Raw genomic sequence first — 27756 nt, 5'->3', positions numbered from 1 at the left:
TTAGGGTTAATCCGGCCCTGACCGAGACTGACTGAAATAGCAAGACACGTTCGTACGTCTCCGTGAAAATACGATGGAAAATATTAATGCACTACAACTGTATTTAGTTTTGTTACAGATTATATAGGTACATAATAACTATGTAGGTAAGTACGTAAGTTCATATATCGTACTTTAATGGGAAGTTTTATGGTAAAGAAAATATGTTTTACAAGAAACATGATGTAGTCACGACTGTTGTTTGTTGTTCGACTGAATCGTTAAATCTGCTCGACGGCGCGAAAAACGGTTTTATGCTTCTGGACAGTGGCTCCTAACTAGGGTTGCCAACTATTTATTGGTAGAATATAGTATTTTCCAGAATAGGGCATCAACAATATAGTACATTTAAAAAAAATATGGTACTTTTAGATAAAATACTAAACATAAGTGTAACATACGTTTAATCAGAAATATAGTATTATAGCGTACTATATATTTTTCCAAAAGTATATAGTACAGAGAGCCAAAATATAGTACAATACTATATAATATAGTACGGTTGGCAACCCTACTCCTAACCTAACCTTTGCAATATGATTGCTCCCGTGACCGAGTTGGAAAACTAATTTAAACTCCGAATTTTAAATGATTCCAAGATCATTTTAGAACAATCCCAATAAATCGAATTAAATTCGCTCAATATAGGTACCTCTCGCGTCAAATGATGGTCCTTCCTTCAAGTATCTTTTAGTCGCTGTAAACTATATATTATATTCCAGAAACATTCTAGACAAACAAATTAATTAAGATTACAAATAAAAATAAATATGTATTATTATTATACACTAAAAAAAATACAAAACGCTTCTTGTCGTTCCTGGTGCAAATTAGGTGCCTGGTGGTTAGGTTTAATTAAAAAAAAATGGTTCCGTACCTTAAGAAACAATTGAAGAAATATGATTGCTAACTCATATAAAAATAAACTGTCATAGGGACCATCAGTCGACGCGAGGTATACCTATCTAGTAGGTACGTCTTTTCAGATTGGTTATTGACTCATTGATATTAGTCGAATATTGACTTAGGTTTTCTTATGTGACGTATTATAAAAGCGTACCTAATAATCTAGAAACATTATGTCATATTTATACAATTAGTACTATATTTCGTGCTCTATACTATACACGTAAGACGTGTAAGACGTATTAAAGTTTAAATACCATATATTATTTATTTGAACAGTGGCAATATCGGACAAACATCACCAAGGTCTGAGTATAACGCAATCTCTGTTTGAGAAGCTTTGCTAATGTCATCTCGAGAATAACAGATTACGGCTGTCATTACGAAATTAAATAAATAACTGAGATAATAATAATTGGTGGAGCATAATATAATACCTATATACTGGGTATTCGTTAGTACTTTGGTATAGATGATAATGCTTTTCTGTGTTGCTCAACCTTACTAAAAGGCATAGTGAAGTAGCATCGATATGATACTAAGTTCTTGTGTAGTTATTTGTAAAGTGTTCAAAATGATGACTTTCTTGTTTTGAGAAAAAAACCGGCCAAGTGCGAGTCGAACTCGCGCACGGAGGGTTCCGCACCATCAACAAAAAATAGAGCAAAACAAGCAAAAAAACGGTCACCCATCCAAATACTGACCCCGCCCGACGTTGCTTAACTTCGGTCAAAAATCACGTTTGTTGTATGGGAGCCCCACTTAAATCTTTATTTTATTCTGTTTTTAGTATTTGTTGTTATAGCGGCCACAGAAATACATCATCTGTGAAAATTTCAACTGTCTAGCTATCACGGTTCGTGAGATACAGCCTGGTGACAGACGGACGGACGGACGGACGGACGGACGGACAGCGGAGTCTTAGTAATAGGGTCCCGTTTTTAACCTTTGGGTACGGAACCCTAAAAAATGTGTCGATAATTTTGAGTACCTCGGCTGTTTACTTACTTTTGCTCCTGCCTATAACGGTTTATCAGCAGACGTAGCAGACATAAGCATGACTAGCATGCAAATGACACGTCCTGTCAATACGCATCGATTAATGCACGATTGCACGGGCACACTTACATACTAATATTACTAAAACTTTGACCATCGGTCGACCTTATGGTATTGCAATAAGGTTTACCATGGTAGACACGCAAATCGCTGTGCCGCGGACGCTGTACGAATGTACCGACTAAGTATTACTGGATACTACGTGTTGTGTTATTATAATTATACATTTCTAAACGCTTCTTACTGCACCCACCTAGATATTTTTCTGTTTGGCCCTATGGTTGACTGGCAGAAGTAGAGCCATGGCTGCCATGAGGAATTTTTGTACCTTTTTGATGTGCAATAAACATGAATAGTAGGTACTAAAATAATGATTAATTGTGACGTTATCAATGAAAAGGGACCTTATTGTCGATGGCGGTTACGCCATTATTAACGATGCTCCGATAAAAATACAATGCCGCGCGAAGCTGTGCGGCGTAAGCGCCATCGACAATAAGGTCCCTTTTCATAGATAATGCCCCAATTATTGTACCTGTTGCGCTGGCGGCTTCGCGCACGTGGGATTAGGTTTGTGTTTTATCATCTTCCCTTTTCTTACCTATTAAATCGTATAAAATCGGCTAAAGAAGCTTAACTGTAAAAAGTTAACTGACAGCTGAAGATTAGTATTATCATGCCGCGATCAGAAAGGGATTAGAAATAACAGATTTCCATACACTTACGTCAAAATCAATATGGATTGACAGCTATCTCAATCCCTTTCTAATCGCGATTCAGTAATAGGTAGGGATTATAAAACATCACACGCCATAAATACCGGCCCCTATTAGAGATGTACAACTGTCAGCTTTCGCGTCCACTTTAATTCAACAGTTGATTGAATCGCATGTTCATCAACTGCGGATAATAATCATTAAATTTGGTACAACCAATAATTGAACAAATATCAACTTTGTTTTATTACTACTTTAAGGTTTATAATGGTTTGGTCTGGTTCTCACCTAACTGTGGATTGCTAATGTCATTTTGACATAGGAATTGTTCCGATTCAACGGGAGTTCAACACGATACGTCAAACGTCGCTTGTCGAATACCCCCTGTTTTATCATGTTATCACTGCATGAAATGCCTATATCTAGGTTCGAGTTTAATGGTTCTAATCCGGACCGTTGTAATTTGTCATCCTTAAACCTCTTAATAACCACACATATATTTTGAATTTTTTCTATGATACCTTGATGAACTACGAAAACCGTAAAAAAATATATTACAACTATAATCCCATTTAAATAGCTCCATTTAATTACATTATTGTAATTATGTCCTCCATATGTGTTTACGATAATTATTACACATGTGTTTGCCATGTCTGTCTGTGATGTGTCTGCGATGATGTGATGGACATTCCAGGGAAACTACACATGTTATAAAGGTATAGTCGGCAGCAAAAGCTAGTAAACCGGTATTTCTTTACGTATAACCCTAGTTAATGGCTTGGCTTACAAACTTATACGTATGGAAGCACTTGCAAATGCCACCCCTCTGGCGGTTGGTGGTCAAGCCGATTCGTCAGCTCGTCTGCCGCCTATATCATTAAATATTTAAAAAACCGGACAAGTGCCAGTCGGACTCCCCACCGAGGGTTCCGTACAAATATAATTATTAGTATTTGTTGTTATAGCGGCAATAGAAATACATCATCTGTGAAAATTTCGACTGTCTAGCTATCACGGTTCATGAGATACAGCCTGGTGACAGACAGACAGATAGTGGAGTCTTAGTAATAGGGTCTCGTTTTTACCCTTTGGGTACAGAAGTCCAAACGGTCGCACTAGAAGCCTGTACTGTACGAGCGAGATGCATAGAAAGAAGTTACGCACATGCTAGCGAATATGTCAGTGTCCAACTCGTGGTAAGGCTACTAGCTAAGTAGTCTTCACGGCTATTAAATAAAATAAAGCTAAAACCCCACCTCTACAATTAGCCTCTCTTGATAAATCAAGTCATGTCACCGACGAAAACAAACCACAGATAAAGCCGGGAGCGATTACAATGGAAACATCCTTCTATAAACAAAGCCATTAATGGAAATATTCATCATGTATTACATTACAGTAGAGGCTAGTAAATAGAGAGTACTGACAACCTCCAGAGTCTGCTGAAAATCGGCGCCTGCAACGTGCAACTTCAAACTAATCAATCAATCAAATATAAATTATTTATGTAGGCCTAGCAACAAGCACTTATTAGTAGCTACTTATTACATAGGTATAATTATATTATTAATAAAAAATATAGGCACCTACCAATTTTTAAAATGAATTCCATTTATAAAGGATGTCTTGCGGGCTGCGGGCATCTGTCTCTATCTCTCTAATTACGCCTTCATTGGAGTAAAAGAGTCAGTTGTCAGTCTTCTCAACTTACTAGTCTCTGACTATAGCATTAGCGAAGATAGGTATCGTGTTATAAATAGCGCGGCTTTGCACACACGGGATTGTATTGTGATTATTAATGCAAATAATGCATAATAAACCTATAATGTTTATCTACCACGTGTCGTCGTCGCTGGTTAAATGACTAACATTATAATAAGTAAATAAGTAAGAAGGTATTTAGGTACATAGAGTAGGGAGAGTGGGTAACAGTGGGTAACGGGTAACAGAGGATCTTTTGCAATAACTTTACTGATGTTATACATGTACAATTGTACAGCGGTAAGCGTTCACGACGTTACCGCTTTTACGCCCCTCCGTTTGCCTAACTAGATACCACCTCTGCTTCAGAATTAAAATTCGCAGTTAAATGAGCATTGGCTACCAAGTAGCGGTAAAACTATTTTTTTACACGATTTTCAAAGAATCGTTTTCTTTATGGCTTGTGACTACAAATTCTTTTATTGTTGTGAATATGGTTTTAATGAATGAAAAATCGATTTATTACCATATTTCAACCATAAACCAAACTAATAAATTTTGAGTGATTTTTATACAACTACCATCAATGGGGAAGAGTGGATCAAATGAAATTGGGTCACAGTGGATCAAAGGAAAATCGGGTATGAAAATTAAAAGTTTTCTTTAAAAAAAAATCATGATCATAAAAGCACAAAACTAATTTAAATCTCCACGCAAAGAGCGACATCCCTGTTCTTTAAGTTGTAGCCAGTATGATAAAAAATCATCGCACACTATGAAAAATTATGATCAACGGATATGATCAAAATTTTGCACATATATATATATATATATATGATAAAACTTAATATATTTTAATGGATAAATGCTCAAACAATGCAGCAGCTCTTATCAATTCGTTTTATCTGACGGTGATCCACTGTTACCCGCACATGGGTAACAGTGAATCTTTCTCCACTTTAGTTTAAATTTTATCTTATTTTATTTCTAACGTTCGTTATAGTTTTTTGTTAACAAATTTTAAGAGTTAGATTAATACTCTAGGCTTAGATAAGAAAATAATACAATATGAAGTTAAAATGGCTCAACTACAACTCTTAGAAAAAAAAAGTAATTCATTGTGACCCGCTCTCCCCTAGGTATATAGAATCAATGAATGAAATTAATTTATTCTAGAAAATAAAGTATAAGTACCTGCCTACTTTAGTACATAGACATAATAGGTATCACGCTATTTAATTTAAAAATGGACTTATCTTACAGTAGTAGTAGAAGTACAAAACAGGAATATGATCTAAAAACACTATAGTAAGATAATGGGGCCTAGGAATAGTTTAGTAATTAACCTAGGGCAAGAGTGATAGAGAGGCAGAAACCGAACTTTCAATTTTCGTGTTTCGTGGTAGGCCCTGTGATTGTGCTAGGCCCTCTACGCACAGTTTTACGTAATGTTCCTTATTGCATTATCACTATTATCAGCTACTACTACAGATTTTTTGGGCTCCATGTTTGTGGAAAATTCCATCAAAAATGTCATCCCTTGCAAAGTCTGCAAAGGATGCAGCCTTTCCAGCATGCCCTTTGTACTTTAATGGTGGCGACCGACCCGCCCCGGCTTCGCACGGGTTAACAAATTATACATAAACCTTCCTCTTGAATCACTCTATCTATTAAAAAAAAACCGCATCAAAATCCGTTGCGTAGGTATTTTTAATATATATAATATAATAATATAATATAATAATATAATATTTATTGCTTTCATATTGGTGTTCATACAGATGTTCTTAACTAATAATGTTTCACAATATGACACCCTGTAAGGGTATTGCAATTTTATCTAACACTAACACATAAAACAATTATAACATACAAATTACAGAATACCTACACAAACAAATAGTAGCCAAAAAAATTGTTTGTAGTATATGCTTATTTATGGTATTTATTATCATCCAAATATTCTTGTATAGAATAAAAACAATTACTTATTAAATAAGTCTTCAAGCTACCTACAAATTTATCATATTTTAATTCTTCCGCTATTTCTTTAGGAAGACTGTTAAAAATTCTTATAGATATGCTATAGGGACTTTTATTACTCATTTGTAAATTACTGGCAGGAAGGGCAATCTTATTTTGGTTTCTTAAGTTCAAGTTACTAGTATGACGGTCTTTAGTTTTCATATATAGGTCGGGATGTTTTCGTACAAATTTGCATGTTTCTAAGATGTAAAGGGATGGTAAAGTTAAAATATTTAGTTTTTTAAAGTAAGGTCTGCAACTTTCTTGATTTTTTATGTTACTTAATATTCTAATACACCTTTTTTGCAGTATGAACAAATCTACACTATTTATGCTGTTACCCCATAATACAATCCCGTATTGGAGCCATGTCTGTGTAAATGCATGATAAGCACTAAGAGCTGTTTTTAAGTCTGAAGTTTTTTTAATATTTCTGAGGGCATAAGCAAAGCATGATATTTTTAGACTAATTTTATCTATGTGTGTTTTCCAATTAATGTTTTCGTCAATATTTATACCGAGGAGATTACAGTTTTTTATAGGTAGAATTGGGTTGTTTAGGTAAGTAAAATTAACATTTAATGGACTCCGCTGATGGGGTCGGAATTGGATTAAATTTGTCTTTTTTAGATTTAGTTGTAGATTATGGTCGGTGAGCCATTGTATTATGGTATCAAGATTACTATTTAATCTATGAGTTAGATCATTGCTGTTTAAACAAGAGAATACAATAGAAATATCGTCGGCATATAGGAAACTTTTAGTATGTTCGGTGTTTATTATTTTTGCCAGATCGTTTATATAAATTAGGAAAAGAATGCAGCCTAAAACACTGCCCTGCGGAATAGAGCAAGTTATTTGTCTTTTTTGTGATAATATTTTATTAAGAGAGTTAGTTGTTTTGTTAAAATAGTCTATTTCGACATATTGTATCCTATTTGTTAAGTATGACTTGAACCAGTCATGAGCTGTTCCACGGATTCCTATGCCATATAATTTATTTAGAAGAATATTATGTTTAACGCGGTCATAGGCTTTACTCATGTCCAGTAAAAGCCCGAATGCATATCTCTTACTATCAATAATATTAATAACATCATGCATAAATTTGTGAACAGTTAATATTGTACATCTTTTCTTCCTAAATCCGAATTGACTATCGTCCAGTATATCATACTTATCACAAAAAATTGACAGACGTTGAGCCATTACCATTTCAAAGATTTTTGACATTGTCGGCAACAAAGCGATGGGCCGGTATTGGCCAGGGTCGGTCAAGTCTCCCGTTTTTAGAACTGGTTTAACAATTGCTATTTTCAAGGCATCGGGGAACTTTCCAGTTGAAAAAGATTGATTTATTAAAAATGTCAATGGTACGGTCAATTCGCTGGCACATTTTTTTACTAAAGATGGTGGAATTTCGTCTATGCCAAAGCTATGCTTATTTTTTAACTTTTTTATACATTGTTCAATTTCCGTGTGCGCCACAGGTGATAGAAAAAGAGTATTGCAAGTAGGACTGAGTACCGGGCGACCACTTGCTTGTTTATTGTTAATGTTAAGTCCTATTGAAGAAAAATATTCATTGAATTTGTTTGCTACGGGTAGTGGTGCATCTGTTTGTTTTCCGTCGATTTTAATCGAAATGTTTTTCTTACTTTTTAATTGTAATTGGGGTTTTTTAGCCTGTTCTTTTATGATTTTCCACACGGTTTTGATTTTATTACTTGACATCTTTATTCTTTTGTAGTTATACATTTTTTTAGCTAGCGTGACACTTTTCTTTAATATTTTTGCGTACGTTTCTGAGAATTTAATTAATATAGGGTCATTTGTTTGGTCAGTAATATTCTTCAATAATCTTTTGTGTAGGCAAGATTTCTTAATTCCCGGTGTTAGCCATTTTCTTTTAGAGTTCACTTTAAATTTAATTCGCTTTTTTGGGATACATTGATTTAGCAACATCTGTATTTTATTATTAAATTTATCATAATTTTCATTAACTGTAAAATGAGGGGAGAGGATTTAAAGATCTAAGTATACATAGGGACAGACAGACAGCGGGAAGCGACTTTGTTCTATACTATGTAGTGAAGTAGAGCTAGATAAATATTCATTTCTACGGAAATGCCTATTCAATCTACAAGTAATGTTTTTTTATAACCATATACGACACAATTTTAGTATACACAACGCTCTAGGAATCTAAGAAATTATGCGCTACAAAAGATTCACGCTTTTTGACTTCAACTTGTCGCAAAACTTTAGCTGTTATCCCTAAAATAATAATACTCAAATACTATAAGTTTCTTCTATGTTATGTATATTGACGAGTAGAGTCGGGTGAGGAGTTAGTGGAAGTTAAACACCTTATGTGTGATAGTATAAGAACATTCTGAACCTTTATTCTCTAAATGCCTATTGTTTTATACACGTTAGGTTGCGCTGACACAAGCAATATGCGTTTATGTCGCAGTAAACCAAAGCGTTACTACTAAACACTAAAAGTGAACATTTACCACATTACACCTCCCCCGAAAGTTCCTCTCACCGCCGGGGTGGCAGAAGAAAAAATTTAAACGCATGTTACTTGTTTACAATTTTTTCTGAAATTAATAAAAAAAAATATTAACAAATTATATAGGTATAATGCAAGCAATCTTTATTTAGCTAGGTTCTTATGTGTCGTAAGTGTCGTAGTCCTATTAAGGAAAAGAAAAAAAAATCGTTGTGCTAATAAGAAAATATCATCACTTAAAATGTTGTCATCTCTCAAACGTTAAAATATTAATTTACTTCCTTTTCTCATAAAATATAAATCTCCTTCTTTAAAAACATTTACCTACTCTTCATCTTTAAAACATTTACTATTCAACTTTAAAACATTTAGAAACAATTGGTATTCAACTTTAAAATATTCACTCTCGCTGTTTATAGTTACGGTATCTCCCATAATTCTGACAATAAAATAAACTAATGCCGTATTAAATGTTAAGCCTTTCACGGACACCTATAAGGTCGACTATGATCAAGGACATAACTGGGTTGCGCCTCTGTGCGCACCCTTCACCTATCAATGCTATCCATAGCAATTCTTCAATAAACACCTAGGGCATGGTCACCCTTTATCAACTCTATAAAATGGCATATCAGGCCAGGCTGTACGGCTCTGCCTGTACCTAGAGACACAAATACATTAAGACAATAAGTCTCCTACAACTTTCACGGAGGATACTGTATATCACACTATGATCAAGTACGAAGGACTAGTGCTCTAGCTATAAGGTCACATTTTATAAATAAATGTGCCTAAACTCCTTAAAACTTTCAAACTTGTACCGTACTGTAAGCTTTCTATAAAAGAAACATTATTATTTAACTTTCAAAATTAAAAAAAATGATGTAATAAATCAAACTTTCGCTGTATATCAGGTGATCAGTCCGACACGTAGCTAAAGTATCAATCGTTACTAAGAAACAATAAAATAATTTTATTGAATTGAGTTGTTAATTATTTAATCGTTATGCGATGTATCAAATTTCATTCATCGCTTATTAAAATATTCTAACTCGCGGCAAAGTCTCGCGGCCTAGTTAAATTTTCTGTCGACGTGCGCACAACGTGTGGCACGCGCTGCAAATTGCAACATACATGATTGAGGACACTATTCGACACTTTTATATTTAATATTATATTATGACTTCTTATGAAAAATTTTTATGCTCGAAACGAAATTGAGTTTAGCGACAACCTTTAATAATTATGAACGATTTAAATATGACTGCTACTGAATTGGAAAAAAAAATGCTGGCTTTTAGAGAAAAATAATTAAAATAATAAATTACATGTAGGATTTACATCCTATTGCTGCGTGGCTGGCCGTCCTCGGCTTCGTCTTCGTCCGGTCCGGTGCGAGTTCGCGACCGGCATTCTTGCTGCTGCTGGCGTGGCCTGGCGAGCTGGCATTTCCATGTGGCACTCGCTTGACGCTTCGTATGGCTGGCTCTGCTTACGATGATTATGATGGTGGGCCGGGATAACCCTGGACTCCTCTTGAAATGGGCCGGGATAACACTGGACACCTCTTGATTTGCGAGCCGGGAAACCCTGGACAACGCTCTTCGATCTTCGCTCTTCTTGATTTCTCGTGGTTTCCGATTTTTGATGTTGGTTGGTTCTTCTCAGGTTGTTTCTTGATTCTTGATAAGCTGGTTGGTTCTGACTGCGTGGATTGGTGTTGAAAAAGTGGTTCTTCTTTTTTTTCTTTTCTTGCTTGATTTTTCCTTCTTTCTTGAGTGTTAGTTCCTTGTTGGTTCACTGGTCTGGATCGCCATCAAATATTATAAGTTTCTTCTATGTTATGTATATTGACGAGTAGAGTCGGGTGAGGAGTTAGTGGAAGTTAAACACCTTATGTGTGATAGTATAAGAACATTCTGAACCTTTATTCTCTAAATGCCTATTGTTTTATACACGTTAGGTTGCGCTGACACAAGCAATATGCGTTTATGTCGCAGTAAACCAAAGCGTTACTACTAAACACTAAAAGTGAACATTTACCACATTACAATACATATTAATGTTAACTTGAAACGTGTATTTTTATCAGTGACGTATGACCTCATAAGCTCTCAGGCTTACCACGCCAAATATTTCAGCACACGATAAGATACAGCGGGATATCTCACGGCACACATACAAACATGACATTATATTTATATTTATTATATTATTTGCCGTCTATGTTTAGCATTTTATCTGGCTGTGGTGTCAACGTTGTATTGTGATGTACATTTAAACGTGGATTATTTGAGTTCTATTTAAACTTCATTACAGTTAAGTACCGTAAAATGGGGTGAGTAGGGTTCGCGGGGAGAGTTGGGTTATGAATGGGGAGAGAAGGGATGAAACGGGGTGAGATGGGTTTTTAAGGCTACTGCTACAAAAATAATGTATTCCAATTTAAAATGGAGCTATAGTAAATACTCATAATAAAAAAAATCGATCCAACAATCTTCAAAAATCACCTTTGTATGAAAACCCAACTAACCCCAAATACGAGGGACTACGGGGTGAGGTGGGATTTCCTGTTTATCGTCAAAGTTATGAAATGGAACTACCCAAAATAAAATAAAAACTAAAATACAAACGTCCGGAACACTTATTATATATGTCGTAGGGAAATGATCAAAACAGAGATTTGAACAAATCTCTAAGGGATATGATCAAATCACGCAGGATGTTAAAATGACGAATCCATATCATCATTTCCCTAGAAAAATTCAGTCATTTGATCAAATCACTGACTCTGTTTAGTGAAAAGACAAAATCGGCCAATAAACGCGAAACGCTTTTTCATTTCACTAGATTTGTTTAGGAATTTGACAAAATCCCTAACCACGACAGTAAGTTGACGAAACGAACTTAAAAATGCAACTAGTTTTATCATTTCGCTAAACAGGTTTAGTGAAATGATAAAGTCTCAACTGGAATATGGTATACGGTGATTTGATTAAATCTCTGAACGGTTTAGTGAAATGACGAAAGCAAGTACAGAATACAACAGTTTAAAGTAAAAGTAAATTCTTTATTTGCATTAAATGTGGTTAACAGTAGGTCTTATTGTAATTATAAGTGTCACACATTTAGCAGTATATAGCATGCAAAAATATGTACAAATACATCTTAATTAAATCTATTCAATCTTCATGCAATCTTTTAATCAGTCAACAACTGTGATAATAAAATAATAATAATAAAATGAAAATGTCATTAGCTAGTGTGGAAGTCAAAATATTCATTAATATTGTAAAAATTATTATTTAGTAGCCAGTTATACAATGTCCGTTTGAATCTTTTTATGTCAGAAATTTCCTTAATATCTAATGGTAAATGATTAAAAACTTTAATTGACATTATGTGACAGTTATTCTTAAATAATGCACTTTTACATATTGGTCCTATTAATTTTGTAGGATCTCTGGAGCGTAACCTTGGATTTGCAACGAGTTTTGTAAATAAGTTAGGGTTAGATTTAACAAAAATGCCTATTTCTAAAACATACATACTAGTTAAGGTCAGCAATTTAAGTTTTTTAAATAGAGGTCTACAAGATTGTAAAGGTGCTTTCCCACAAATAGCTCTGATACATTTTTTCTGGCTAATAAACAACCTTTTTATGTCAGTTGAGTTTCCCCAAATAATTAGTCCGAATCTAAGCAATGAAGCAACATAGCCGTGATAGGCAATAATAGCGGTTTTTTCGTCAGATAAGCGTTGTAATCGCCTCAGGGCATATGAAAATTTTTCTAATCTGATACACAAGTTATCGATATGTGATTTCCAGCTACAATATCGATCTAAAAGTAATCCAAGAAACCGTGTTTCAGTATCTTCTTCTAACGTATGTCCTTTACAAATAATGTCTAAATTTGATGTATTCGCTCTAGTGTTACAGAACTGTATATATTTAGTTTTACTTATATTAATCGTCAAGTTATTTAATTCTAGCCAATTACATACAGAGTTAATAGTCATATTAATACTTGTCATATACATATTTTTATCGAGATTATCACCTGGTATCAGTATAGAAATGTCATCAGCGAATAAAACTGTCTTATAACTACTAATTTTTGGTAAGTCATTAATATACAGAATAAATAAAAGCGGACCTAAAACACTGCCTTGAGGTACTCCTGTGCAGTTTCCTTTTTCTATAGAACGATATGTGATTACATCATTTTTGTCATCTAACCTATTTATTTCTACGCACTGCTTTCTATCATGAAGATAACTTTGAAGCCATGCTAACGATACTCCTCTAAAACCGTACCTTTCGCATTTTGCTAGTAATATGTCATGACTAACATAATCGAACGCTTTACTCATATCAAAGAATACTCCTGTAACGGGAGTTCTTTGGTCAATCCTTTGAGTAATGGATTCAATAAGTGAGTAACAGGCATGTGTGATTGACTTTCCCTTTTGGAACCCATTTTGTTCGTTAGCAATCATTTTATGTTTTTCTAAAAATTGTGACATTCTATGGTGCATAGCTTTTTCATAAACTTTTGCAAACACAGATATGAGCGTAATAGGACGGTAGTTACCCACGGCTTCTTTATCATCTTTCTTAAAGAGTGGTTTTACTACAGAGGTTTTAAGCCTTGAGGGAAACCTCCCCTGGCTGAAAGACTCGTTTACTAAATGAGTTAGAATTGGTGCTATAACTCTTGAACACGATTTAACTATATGAGTCGAAACGCCATCAAAGCCTACCGCTTTTGTATTATTTAAAGACTCTATGTGTTTTATAATTTCGCTAATAGTACAAGGTGAGGCAAACATACTATGATTAACAAAGTCAACATCCTTGAGTATTAACTTCCAGTCACAATTCTTTTTCGGTTTGTTAATGAAATGATCATTGAAAATGTTGGCTATTTCAGAAGGATCGCGAACGTGTTGGCCATTAAAAGTTATTGATTCAATGCCTTCAAAAGAATTTGTAACATCAGTTTTGTCCTTAATAACGGTCCATGTAGCTCGACTTTTGTTCTTTGAGTTTAATATAAATTTATGGTTTATGTTCCTCTGTGACTTGCTAATACATGACTTTAGTAGAGAGCTGTATTTCTTGTAAGTGTTTTTTTGTGCCTGAGTTCTGTTTTTGTAATACAGAAACCTTAGGTATCTCTTATTTTGACATGATTTTTTTATGCCCTTGGTAATCCATTTGGGTCTGCTAGTGTTTGATGTCACTTTTATTCTTTGCTCTGGGAAACAAAGATTATATATGAGACAGAATTTGTCATGAAACATACTAAAAGCTACATCACTATTAGGTTCACTAAAACATTCATGCCATGTAAGAGAAGATATATGTTTTAAAAATTTGCACACATTTTCCTGGCTGTATGATTTCCTCTTGATGTACCAGTATTGCGCTTGCGGCTTTATTTCATCTATAATTTCAAATTGTAATGTTTGGCAGGTTTCATGATCAGACAGGTACAGGTTGTGAACATTTCCTAGTGCATTTTTTATGTTGCTGATGATATGATCTATGCAAGATGTTCCTCGTGTAGGATCTTTAATGTGAAGAATGCAGTTATAGTTCAACATTAAGTTTTTTAACTGTTTTACTGTTGAATCTGATTTAATAGTATTTATATTAAAATCACCTGCAATAATTACTTTTTTGCTATGGTTAGCTGTCAATTTGGATAAAAGTACATCTAATTTGTCTAAAAATTTACTAGCGTTTTTGACTTCAGGGATCCTGTATATACATAAAACTATACACTTTAGTTTAGGAATCTCTATTCCGCAACACTCAAATATTTTCTCCTCGGAGAGCATCTTGCTTATCGGCAATGGTTTATATTGAATATTTTGCCTGACCAATATGCAAGACCCTCCTCTTTTAATGTTTTTCCGAGAGAAGTGCGCTGCTAAGTTAAAGCCTTTGATTTTAATGTTACTTTCACTGCCCTGTTTGACAAAGGTCTCTGTAAAACATAAAACATTGATATATCTATTTGTCTCGGTCAGTTCATCAATACACACTTCTATGTCATCTAATTTGCTAAGCAGACCTTGTATATTTTGATGCAATAGAGTAAATATGTTGGGTTTTGGTGTGGCAAGATTAGATTTAAAGCTAATTTCTGGTTGAAGCGGATTCGGCTGCTGTATTGCTATATGGTGTATAGTTGGTAACAATTTATTCACGAAAAAACTCTTTTTCTGCCGCTGACACATTTGTTTTTTCGGTAAAACTTTTATTTTCAGTTTTTTTATTTCTGTTCATTAAATAGTGATAAATGTTATAGTGCAAATTTTCAATTATATTTTTCATGCCTAAATTATTTAATCTACCAGACCAAAATGAAAACATATCAAAAGTCACATTAGAGTTTGAGTCATACACAAAAAAACATTCATTGTGATTACTCAAATCCCTTAACAATAAATAGTTAAATTTTTCCACTCTGGCGTTAAATAATGGTCTACCACATACATATGTCGGACACGCTATGATTACATTTGTAAATAGGATACTTTTTACAGAAGATCTTATATATTGCACCAGCTGGTTGAGATTAGTTGAGTAATTGAAGTCTTCCTCTCCTATGAAAATTACGCAATAGTCATTTAAAGTCATGCCTTTTAGTTTTTGTTGTAAGTCCTTAAATAAATAGTTTATGCCAACGCCAGGTATTATATGATGGCAGAAGGAAACATTTTGAAAAAAGTCATTATTGGTTATTATTTTTGAGATGTTGTTTTTATTGTTGCTGCTCAAAAATTATAATTTGTTTTGTTCCGATAAATCCAGCGATGGGATCTGGGTAGTTTTTTCAAAGTCATTACTCTTCTGTTCTTCAGGCAAGTGACTGTGCTCGTCTACTGATTGATTCTCTGGTGTCTGCAAATTTGACTTTGGATCTTCTGACTGGCAATCTTCTGAGTGGCAATCCAGGCCGGCCGGTTTCGATGGTTGTTTTTTGCTTTTTGATTTAGGCGTTCTTACGGGTGACGTAGGTGCTGCTCCCTTTAATAAGTTCCGGTACAAGATACATTTTTTATGTGCTTCAGTTAACTCATCTTGTAGCCTATATTTTTCACTTAACAGTTCCTGGACTTCGGCGTCTGCTCCCGATAATTGTTCCTTGAGGGCCTCTACTTGTTTTTTTAGGTCTTCCACAATATAATTTTGAACTTGTGAGTGAAGGTTTGGTAAGCTGACGTTTCTTGATAAATTGGACTCTTCGTGAGAATGAGAGAGAATACTATCATTATCGCGGGAATTTGAGTCATCTAATCTTTCATCTAAACTTTCGTCAGCGGATAAGGAGTCAAAGGAATTTTGCACAGGCACGTTATACTTCCGCTTCGTTGTAATATTTCGAGTGCTTAGTTGGGAGAAATCTTCTAAATTTTCTGTATTTTCTGGCAGTGTTGATAGTGTTGATACTCCTACCTCGGCCGTACCTTTTTCGTTTATACATTTCACACTGTTGCTCTCAGTGCTGCTTAGCGTAGATGTTACATTTGTCGTTATAGTACTCTTTTCCACAGGAATTTTGTCATTGCTATTTGGTGTGGAAGTTGAGGCAGCTGAAATTATTTTTTGTTCGTTCGGCGTGCAATGTTTTTTTTGTTGAGGCTTTACCCGTTTACATTTTGTGCAAGTCCAGTTCAACTTGTCAGTTTTGTTCATTAGATTGTAACGTTTTTCAGTGTTGGTACATGTTAGGTCATAAGTGTCTTTACACTTAAAACATTTTAGGTAATGTTTGTCTTGTATAGTTTTGTCGCATTTTTTACAACAGGGTTTTGGCGCCATTTTATGCGTCAATAGATTTATAAATTAGTCAAATAAATATTGTAATATAAATTAAGAATAGAAAAAAGAAGTCAAAAAATGCAAAAAGTAGTACTCGGACTGGAATCGATCTCGGTGCATCGGTTTCACAGCCACTCTGTCTCTCAATTCTTCCACAGTAGTGATACTTTAATCGTCGAAATTAACTATCTGTATGATTTCATATCGTGTGCTCCTGACTTAGTGATTCGGCAAATCGTCAACAGATGTCACTATTATCAACGTTGCCACGACGACGAGACGAGTCATGCGAGATACGATTGCAAACGGAGGGGTCAAAGTTCAATGATTTGAATGTTAAAACGGTCACTGTTTATCTTTGTATTTTGTTATTTGTATTCACGTCACAGTTTTTATTGTTATTTTATAATGTTTGATAGTTTTTAAAGGTTCTGTTTTTTCTCTTTAACACTTATTCGTTGAAATTATCAGTAAAATTACACACTAATGAGTCATAACCATGGTCATAACTAATTGATAATTTTAAAACACTTAGTAGTCATACTGCACAAAGATAACACTTCCACAGTTACTAATCACACTTTTCTTCAAGTGAAGTCTGTTTTTTCTTGATTTCGTCCATAAAAACTATTTTAACACATAAATAACTACAGAGCCTTTGTTTACATGATGGCAGCGCCATCTAGCGCATTTACTCTCTACAGTTAAGCGATTTGATCAAATCTCTGACCAGATTAAATGAAGTGGTAAAATATCAAAGTTAATCGAATACAAGAATAGGTGGCTGTAAACTGAAACATAATAATTAATTATTAAGAGGGATTGTCTTTTTAATTATTATAATTATACCATACTTTTTACTACAATAGACTATGATAATGTTACCTTTTGATGGTAAAGGCCAGTTTTGACGGTAATGAAAAACGAAGCTAATGTACAAGTGCGTAAACGTAAATTTAATTGAGTACTTTCCTCTACTTCAAATTAATTATTTCACACCGTGCACGAAATAAAGCACCAGATAATTATTAGAAAACATAGACAGCAGTTATTTTAAACATAATTTCTATTTAATAAATCGGATTGAAATGTAATAAAGTATGTGAGTTATTGACTGTGACGTCACTATACAGGTTTTCATATAAATTCCATATTAGTAAATCGTTTTGACAGTTCCAAAAAAGTAGCTGATTTGACTAGTAGGAAAGTAGCCAATTATTTGTTAAAACATGTGTAGATTTGTGGCATCTTGAGTTACACATGACATTATTTTTTTTACAGGCACATCTATTTGTTTTGCATTGTAATTTGAACTTTTCACAGGAACAGTTCTTGAACCCCTGACCTCCAAATACTGATAACTTAGCTTCAGTTTCGCGTAGACTGTACTTCGTAGAGGGAACTGCTGCAGTAAATGACGTTGTGGTTGGCTGAAGTGCGTTTCTAGCAGTGTTGGGCGTAATTAATTACTTGTGTAATTTAATTACTAATTGAATTACATGTAATTTAATTTTTTGTAATTTAATTACATGGAAATTTGATTACATGTAATTCAATTTGCTGTGTAATCTGCAATCGCGATTACATTAATTCGTAATTTAATTATTCGATTACTTTTCGTTAACCTTTTTATTCATTTGCAATTATAAAGAAGAACTTTTTAAAAATCCACTCTTACCTGGATAGGGGTTGTGCACAAATCACGCGAGGTATTTTCGGCTACTTTCAGACTGTACGAAAGGGGGAGCTGGGACCAGAACCGACTTTTTTATAATAATAAAATTTTACAAGTCCCAGCTCCCTTTAAAAACATCAAACTTTGGAGGCGTCTAACTCGGCCATTTTTTATTTTAGAGAAAAGTTTTTCCAATAAAAGATGCTTATTTTGACGTGATATACACATTACAATCATTTAAAAATAGTGTCATAATGACACCACTTTGTTAAAAAAAAGTCCCAGCCCCCCCCCCTTTGCTACAGTCCAACCAAAGTATCTACTCATGTGGTAGGTATTTTTTCTTAGTTTCGTTCACTGTTATAAAAATACACGTGAGGTCTCTTTATAAAAAAATGCATGGATTTCTCATTACATTATTTTCCCTTGTACAAATTCTTGCAAGAATAGGTACTCATTTGCATTTTTATAAATATAAAAACTTTGTCAGTAATGCACGATTGACAAATTTAAAGTTTATTCAAAATGTTCATCTGATTTTGGAAATAAAGAAGTTTGAAAATTTTCATTCAATAAAAGTAATTGTAATTGATAAAAGTAATTATTTTAAAATTTTAATTTCTAAATGTAATTGAAAATGTAATTAATAATTACATTTTGTAATTGTAATCGTTAATCGAATGCGTGATTACTTTCTACATGTAATGGAAATTATTTGTTGAAATTACATTTTGTAATCGCAATTGTTAATTTATAATTTGATTACTTTTTGCCCAGCACTGGTTTCTAGCTGCCAGTCTTTTATGATGCCGACAGATGTACCGAGTTGGTACAGATTATTTTTAATATTTAAAACAATCCCCGGTACATTACTTCCATCGAATGGACCTCTGTGTACCTTAGGGACGCCCACCAACACGCTTGATTTGATTAGCAACTCTTTGAATTTGTGCAGAGAATTCTCTTTTATTTTTTCAGGCGATATTTTCAAAAATTTTCACTTAATCTAGTCAGAGATTTGATCAAATCGCTTAACTGTAGAGTAAACAGTTGTATTCTGTACATGATTTCGTAAATTCACTAAACCGTTCAGAGATTTAATCAAATCACCGTATACCATATTCCAGTTGAGACTTTATCATTTCACTAAACCTGTTTAGCGAAATGATAAAACTGGTTGACTTTTTGAGTTCGTTTCGTCAACTTACTGTCGTGGTTAGGGATTTTGTCAAATTCCTAAACAAATCTAGTGAAATGAAAAAGCGTTTCGCGTTTATTGGCCGATTTTGTCTTTTCACTAAACAGAGTCAGTGATTTGGTCAAATGACTGAATTTTTCTAGGGAAATGATGATATGGATTCGCCATTTTAACATCCTGCGTGATTTGATCATATCCCTTAGGGATTTGTTCAAATCTCTGTTTTGATCATTTCCCTGCGACATATACACCATTCAGTTTGCATATGTAAAAATAAAATGTTATCGAGGTTTGAATGTCAGTTTTGCACCTACTCACCCCATTTTACGGTACTATTCAATAAGTAAATATATAGGTAATGATGCGAGTGAGAAATATGCTGAAAATTAGATCAATTTGTAACTTAGATTAGACAAAATTCTTACGATGTTTCTTATTCATAATTTATTTCGCGTAAATGCTGCCGATTTCTGTGTTTTTCTGCCGATTTCTCTGTAGATATTAGAAATAGGTACCTTCTATCGTTCTATCTAATCACAAATTCCTTGAACCAGCCTAGAGCTCATCTATGCTAAGTCTGCTAATGCTATTTTCATTACAATTTGACGTTTATAAAACCATTATCACCACAAAATCTGTGCAGAATTTGCTCGGTTCGATTCTAATCGCAGATTTCTTGAAGTTCTTCAATGTTTAATTAATTACTAACATACATGTTGCATTTGCATGAGATTCATTGATATAGATATCTAGGGACTGGCTTTACGGGCAATAATAATGAAGCATGACAGGGGCCAGTACAGCGGTGTGAAATCGCTACATTCGCTACAACGCGATTGGTTGACGAGTTCGTATCACGCGCGCGATTGGTTGACGAGTTCGCATTATGCGCGCTATTGGTCGCAACTAGTCGCGTTACGACTGCACGATTGGCTGGAATTCGTGGGTAGCACCGCTGAACTAGTACGATGCACGATGTTTAGTGCCCCATTAGCCCGTCCTTAGATATTATACGTCAATGATGAGATTACGTTGGGTCATCACCACATGTGGCGACATATGTTTCGCTCCAACCTACATTTAGCAGAGCGTTTGCTGAGCAATAACATGCCGACTAATATAAATAGAATTAGCACTTGTAGCAATTTTATTGGTGTGATGTTCCGGAGTGAGATGTGGTATTTATAATTCGGTTATAAATCGAGTACATTTTCGGTGTGGCTACCACCATTTTGGCACTGACATAAACGCCATCGAGAACGTAATTTACTTTCTATGTATCTCGCTCGTACTCGCATATTAGTGCGAGCGTGTGTATAGAAAGTAAATTACGTTCTCGAATCGAATTTCACGATAGCGTATATGCCAGTTTAGACACTGTCAGGCACTCATGGTACGGGCTCAGATCAGTTCTGTGAACCTGTCAATCATTCTACATTCTACATGAATATATGTAGAGCATTCGTGCAATTAAATCATTATTTATGATCTTTGTAGAGGCATGTTTGTAAATTACGTCGAGGCATAAGGTAATCAATGAATGTCATCATAATATTGTATTATTACCGGTTTAATTTTTAATTTTATTAAGTATAGCTTCCAAGTTGTGACTCCCACTTCTCAATATTAACTATCCAGGTAATATTTATGTCGTTCTCCAGGACTCTATATCCGTACCTTACATATAAAGCGATTTAAGCGAAAAGAGATGACAGACAGACAGAATTACTTTCGTATTCCACTTCGCATTTGGATTGAAAACGTTCGGAAAAACCGGTATCTCTTCAGTGGACAATGGACATGAAATAAAATCTTGTAAAAAGAACCAAAATAGCATTTGAACAAGACTCGCCACTCTACTAGACAATTGAGGCGTCCAGTCGCGCGCCGATTATCCAATAACCACTTCCTTTGACGAACCAAGGCGGACCCGGTTAACTTTAGACCAGGGACGTGACTTTGTCATCTGATAACCAACAGTTGGAAATGTGTCATAACATAACTACCTGTTACTGTTAGTTATGTACAGATGGAAGCAAAAGCTTCTATAAATAATTAACTTAAATATACATATCGTTAAAATGGAAGTGGGCCGGACATGTGGCACGCATACAAGACCAGAGATGGACTAAAAGGGTGACCACATGGGCAGGTCCTCAAGGCAAAAGAAGGGAAGGAAGACCGGTAGACAGATGGGAAGACGAGCTGAAAAAAAGAGCCGGCCCCAACTGGTTTCAAGTAGCCCAATCTAGAGAGGACTGAGGGCCTACCGCGAACCACGTTCGACGTGTTGCCTCCCTGTCACACTTACGTACGAATTTACAAGTACGACAGAGAGGCAACACGTCGAACGTGGTTCGCGGTAGGCCCTCTGGCTATCTTTGGAGGAGGCAGAGGTGCTGCAGAGGGGTTCTTGCAGATTAAAATTATAGGTAGCAAATAATACCAATTATACTAAATGTAAAAATACTCTATTACTAACAAAAATGAATACTACTAACATATTAGCATTTAATTTAATTCTTCTTTCTTTTTTTCTTATTTTTGTAATCTGCAATGAAATAAAAGGCTTTTTATTTTATTTATTTTATACATATACAGATAGAATATGTGTAATGTGCAGTTAGCAATATATGTAAGGTACGCCACCCTGGATCACTTTTCCAGTTCGCGATATTTCTTTTTGATAAGCTATTTATACCTACTTTTGACGCGTAGTCTAATCCGCTGCTTTTGATGCTGATTGTAGGTACTAACTTCGAAACAAAAAAGTTAAGCAGCTCACGTCCTTCATATGAGAGATCCGCAGCTAAATGTAATCCCAGATAGACATGCGTGGTGATAGCATAGCAAAAAAAACTGGCCTAGTGCGAGTCGGACTCGCGTGCCAAGGGTGCCGGACATTAAGTCCGACTTACGCTTGACTGCACATTTCTAATATCTTTCCTGTCATCTATAGGTAAAGAACTATTTTGTGTATTTTTTTCAAAATTGTAGACCCAGTAGTTTCGGAGATAAAGGAGGGGATTGGTCGGACAGACAGACGCACGAGTGATCCAATAAGGGTTCAGTTTTTTTTCGTATTGAGGTACGGAACCCTAACAATACACGTCTTAATCACTATAAACAAACGCTCTTCTATGAAATACGTAATGCTAATGTGAACTAGTAATAGATACAACTCAGGCCTATGAATAAATTCCTTATACCAGGCTTTTATGTTGCATAGACCTAGTTATCTGAATAAATACATATTATTATACTAACTATTCTCTATCTTCTTTATAATCGCGCCGACTCGACCTTAAATCGAGTCCCACGTATTTTTAGATGATATTTATTACAAACCTTCACCTGAGTGTTTACGCTGTGGTTATTTTTGCTGGTATTTTATCGTGTTGCCAATTCAAACTTACATTCTGATGTCAAGATGATGTCATTTTGTTGTGACAGGGTCGGTTGCACCAAACAGTCTGTCACTGTTAAAGAGTTCGCTAAATTTTATTGCATGGTAATTTTTATAGTTTGCTGAGTGATGTTGATCAGTCTGTCAAGTGTGGTTGGTGCAACTCTCGTGCAACTGGCCTTTAGTGTGGTAATGTCAAATAATTTAACATTTATGAAGACACTCCAAAGTTAGCTTTGACCTGGCTTTGACGGACTCCACAAACAACTACAGTCGCCATCAGATATATCGGAGCGGCCGAGGCACTCAAAAATATCTGAACACGCACTCTAAAGCCTTAACAATAGAGGCGTGTCCAGATAATTGTGGGCACCTTGGCCGCTCCGATATATCTGATGGCGACTGTACAAGCGTAAGGCGCGAGCGAATTATAACATAACTAAGTACATATATGAATAGGTATACGTTCGAATCCAAGTCGGTGTTCGTGTTGCCAAGTGTGACATGTCTGGATGTAATTCTAATGCCAACTGGGAATTGAATAAATTCTTACAAAGAATTTATTACGGAGGTGAGACGTTGATAAATAATATTTCGTTTGAAGTCGTTTAGATTCAACTTCTATTTACAAATTTACATACATATCCTGTATCTCCTGCATATCGTGTGTATGGAAGCATCTTTCGTCATTATTTATTTATTGAAAACTCGTTTACATGTCATTACAGTGTATTACTAATGCGCCATGAAAGTCAGTTACATTTAAGTTATAGTATTCTTCTTCCTCGCGTTGTCCCGGCATTTTTGCCACGGCTCATGGGAGCCTGGGGTCCGCTTGGCAACTAATCCCAGTAATTGGCGTGGGGACTAGTTTTTAGGAAAGCGACTGCCATCTGACCTTCCAACCCAGAGGGTAAACTAGGCCCGTATTGGGATTAGTCCGGTTTCCTCACGATGTTTTCCTTCACCGAAAAGCGACTGGTAAATATCAAATGATATTTCGTACCTAAGTTCCGAAAAACTCATTGGTACGAGCTGGGGTTCGAAGTGTTCGAACCCGCGACCTCCGGATTGCAAGTCGCACGCTCTTACCGCTAGGCCACCAGCGCTTCGATTTAAGTTATAGTATTATGATACATTTATAAACCTAAACTATTACAGTTCAACATCTATTTTCCATCCTCTCACAAAATCTCAGACATTGCACACAGCCATCCATCGCTCGCTCGCATTATAAGGAGTTGTTTCTTTGCTGTGTAGTAAAAGATTTGGAATAGGCATATTAGAATCATTAATGATAAGAGATATATTTTTAGAATCGGCTTAAAGCCCTTTCATTTGATACTACACACGATTGGTTTCTGAGCAAAAAAATTTTCTGAATCAAAAAAAAAAACTATATTTCGTACTTAAGTTCCGAAAAACTCATTGGTAGTATTGGTACACACATTTCATATTTCATATACTCAATATTCGTTCCTACTGGAATTAATAAGAACGAATCCAAAAAATAAATCAATATAAATCATTCTTATTCTATTCTATTCTAAAAACATATCAATTTTTTTTTACTTCTATAAATTAAAACGCAGTTAGGTACCCAAATCACGAATACCAAACGATAGCGCGTTCTAATAATACAGACAGAGACATCTTCCGGAGAATTGGTTAACTAATAAAATGATTATGAAGTAATATTATTCTAAACTCTGTACAGTCAAAATTAAGAAATATAGGTAGGTACATACTTAGGTACCTTGTGGTATATACATGTCCGAGAGACTTGCCGATAAGGAAAAAAATATGAGGAAAATAATGTCACTTTTCGATAATAGACATGTTTTATATATGTTTGTTAATTTTGTCGACAGGCGGCGCTATGGTGCTTCGTGGTGTACCTCCTGGGACACATGCCGACCATAGAGATGAGAGTGGACGAGCTCGAGCAAGCGGCACAGAAGTACAGAAGTCCAGAGGTCAGTTCTATTTGTTATTGTTCTCCAAAAATTTACAAAATATGGACCATCTATAGACTACCCCTATTTTTCTAACTGTATATGTAGGTATTAATAAAAGAGAGACGGGTAGTAATGTAGCCCGGCTGGTACTTAGAGACTAGCAGCCCTCTTAATCGAGTCGCTTCTGTGTATCTCTACCTACTGGATTTTTTTCCTTCCCGCGTTCGATCTTCACATATTCTAGACTTTTGTTAGGTGCGGGGGTAAATGTAACTACATATTTCTTTTTCGGCCACATTATACTTTGTGATCATTATTGTCATCATACCCTTTACCCATGCCTATCGTGCGCTCACCACTAACGAAACCTGGTCAATTTTATTATTGATCATGAAATATACTCATATTTTAATTTCCAGCCAGTACCAGCATCCACACCAGCACCCATATACCCCAAGCCCAACATGAAACTGGGGAAGTGTTTCCACTTGGACCGTTCCCAGTGCCCCACCAAGGAGCTACGCTGTGACACAGTGGACCCTACTTCTGTGTTCTGCTGTGACGTGGACAGTTTCACGCTGAAAGAAGGCCTTACCGCTTATAGTAAGTAATACTAAGAATAACCACTTCTCTCCCATGTATTCCAAGCTCAATATGAAACTGGGAAAGTGTTTCCACCTGGATCGCTCTCAGTGCCCCACAAAGGAGCTACGCTGTGACACAGTGGACCCTACTTTTGTGTTCTGCTGTGACGTGGACAGTTTCACGCTAAAAGAGGGCCTTACCGCTTATAGTAAGTAATACTAAGAATAACCACTTCTCCCCCATGTATCACAAGCTCAATATGAAACTGGGGAAGTGTTTCCACTTGGACCGGTCCCAGTGCCCCACCAAGGAGCTGCGCTGTGACACCGTGGACCCTACTTCTGTGTTCTGCTGTGACGTGGACAGTTTCACGCTGAAAAAGGGCCTTACCGCTTATAGTAAGTAATACTAAGAATAACCACTTCTCTCCCATGTATCCCAAGCTCAATATGAAACTGGAAAAGTTTTTCCACCTGGATCGCTCTCAGTGCCCCACAAAGGAGCTACGCTGTGACACAGTGGACCCTACTTCTGTGTTCTGCTGTGACGTAGACAGTTTCACGCTAAAAGAGGGCCTGAGTGCGTACTGTAAGTGTAATCTAACAATCTTTCCTCCTCTTTCTGGTTTTCCACCACCATAGAACTGCGCTGTGGCACCGTACACACTACTGTGACACCGTGGATCTAACTTCTTCCATCCGATATCTTTGACACTCTCACGAGGACGAATCTGCGGGTAGAGGTTACATTATAATATAAGTAATGTAATCATAGACATCTTGTTTACAACATTACAACATACCTACTGTCCATCTGCATGTAACGACCGGTAGGTACAGCGCTTGTTTATCTCCGAATGCCACATGTTTGTGTTGTCTCTGTTCATTACTGAACAGATGATAAAGACAAAACCAATATTTGTCTCTGAGGAAATCGAGTAAACTGGGTCAGGCTGACGACCGAATATTGTCGTGGTATAAGAAGGTTGTATGAGACGTTGGGTCTTTGGCTGTTATGACGTTTTGTTTTACTGTGGTTGGATGAGTAATGATGAAAATGACTTAAGACGCAATAGGTTCAGAGGACTCCGCAAGAACTTAATACTTCATAGGTACTAGAGACCCGCCTCGGCATCACAAATTATACTCTTAAACCTTCCTCAAGAATCTCTTCACACAGGTGACAACCGCATGTAAATCCGTTCATTAGTTTTTAGGGCTCCGTAGCCAAATGGCAAAAAACGGAACCCTTATAGATTCGTTATGTCTGTCTGTCTGTCCGTCCGTCCGTATGTCACAGCCACTTTTTTCCGAAACTATAAGACCTACCTATACTGTTGAAACTTGGTAAGTAGATGTATTCTGTGAACCGCATTAAGATTTTCACACAAATATAGAAAAAAAATTTTTTTTTGGGGGTTCCCCATACCTACTTAGAACTGAAACTCAAACAATTTTTTTTCATCAAACCCATACGTGTGGGGTATCTATGGATAGGTCTTCCAAAATGATATTGAGTTTTTAATATAATTTTTTTCTAAACTGAATAGTTTGCTCGAGAGACACTTCCAAAGTGGTAAAATGTGCCCCCCCCTGTAACTTCTAAAATAAGAGAATGATAAAACTAAAAAAAATATATGGTGTACATTCCTACGATGCAAACTTCCACCGAAAATTGGTTTGAACGAAATCTAGTAAGTAGTTTTTTTCAATACGTCATAAATCCCCTAAATACGGAACCCTTCATGGGCGAGTCCGACTCGCACTTGGCCGCTTTTTGGGTTTATCGCGAATATACATAGAAAACATCATACACACAAAAGACAGTTGCTTGATACTTTCTTTTTAGTACCTAGGAAACTATAGGTACTTATAATAATTTGAACATTTTCATCCACACATACCTACCTACGTGATACATGTTTTGAAGACGAAAACAAAAAAAATCCAAACAAGGAAAACGGAATATACGTATCTATTATAATTATACGTATTTATTAGTCCTCTTTTCTAGGAATAATCTGCAGTATTGTAGGTATTTAATGCAGGAAATACAAGGAAAATAACAACGTTATCATAATTTTGCTAAATAAACTAAATAAAAGACGATTACATCGCAAACAACGGTAGG

The 27756-nt window shown here is 35.5% G+C and overlaps 1 protein-coding gene across 1 annotated transcript in view; it reads left to right on the top strand.

Annotated features, from left to right (window-relative positions):
• Positions 1-27756, top strand: part of LOC134653177 (protein halfway) — a 52486-nt gene that overhangs the window by 16142 nt on the left and 8588 nt on the right. The window contains exons 2-3 of the mRNA XM_063508525.1: positions 24955-25059; positions 25461-25644. Of these exons, the coding sequence (XP_063364595.1) occupies positions 24955-25059; positions 25461-25644 (289 nt within the window). The remainder of the gene's footprint in view (positions 1-24954; positions 25060-25460; positions 25645-27756) is intronic.

Source organism: Cydia amplana, chromosome 12, assembly GCF_948474715.1.
Source record: "Cydia amplana chromosome 12, ilCydAmpl1.1, whole genome shotgun sequence".
Lineage (NCBI taxonomy): Eukaryota > Metazoa > Arthropoda > Insecta > Lepidoptera > Tortricidae > Cydia > Cydia amplana.
This window is presented reverse-complemented; position numbering and strand designations above follow the sequence as displayed.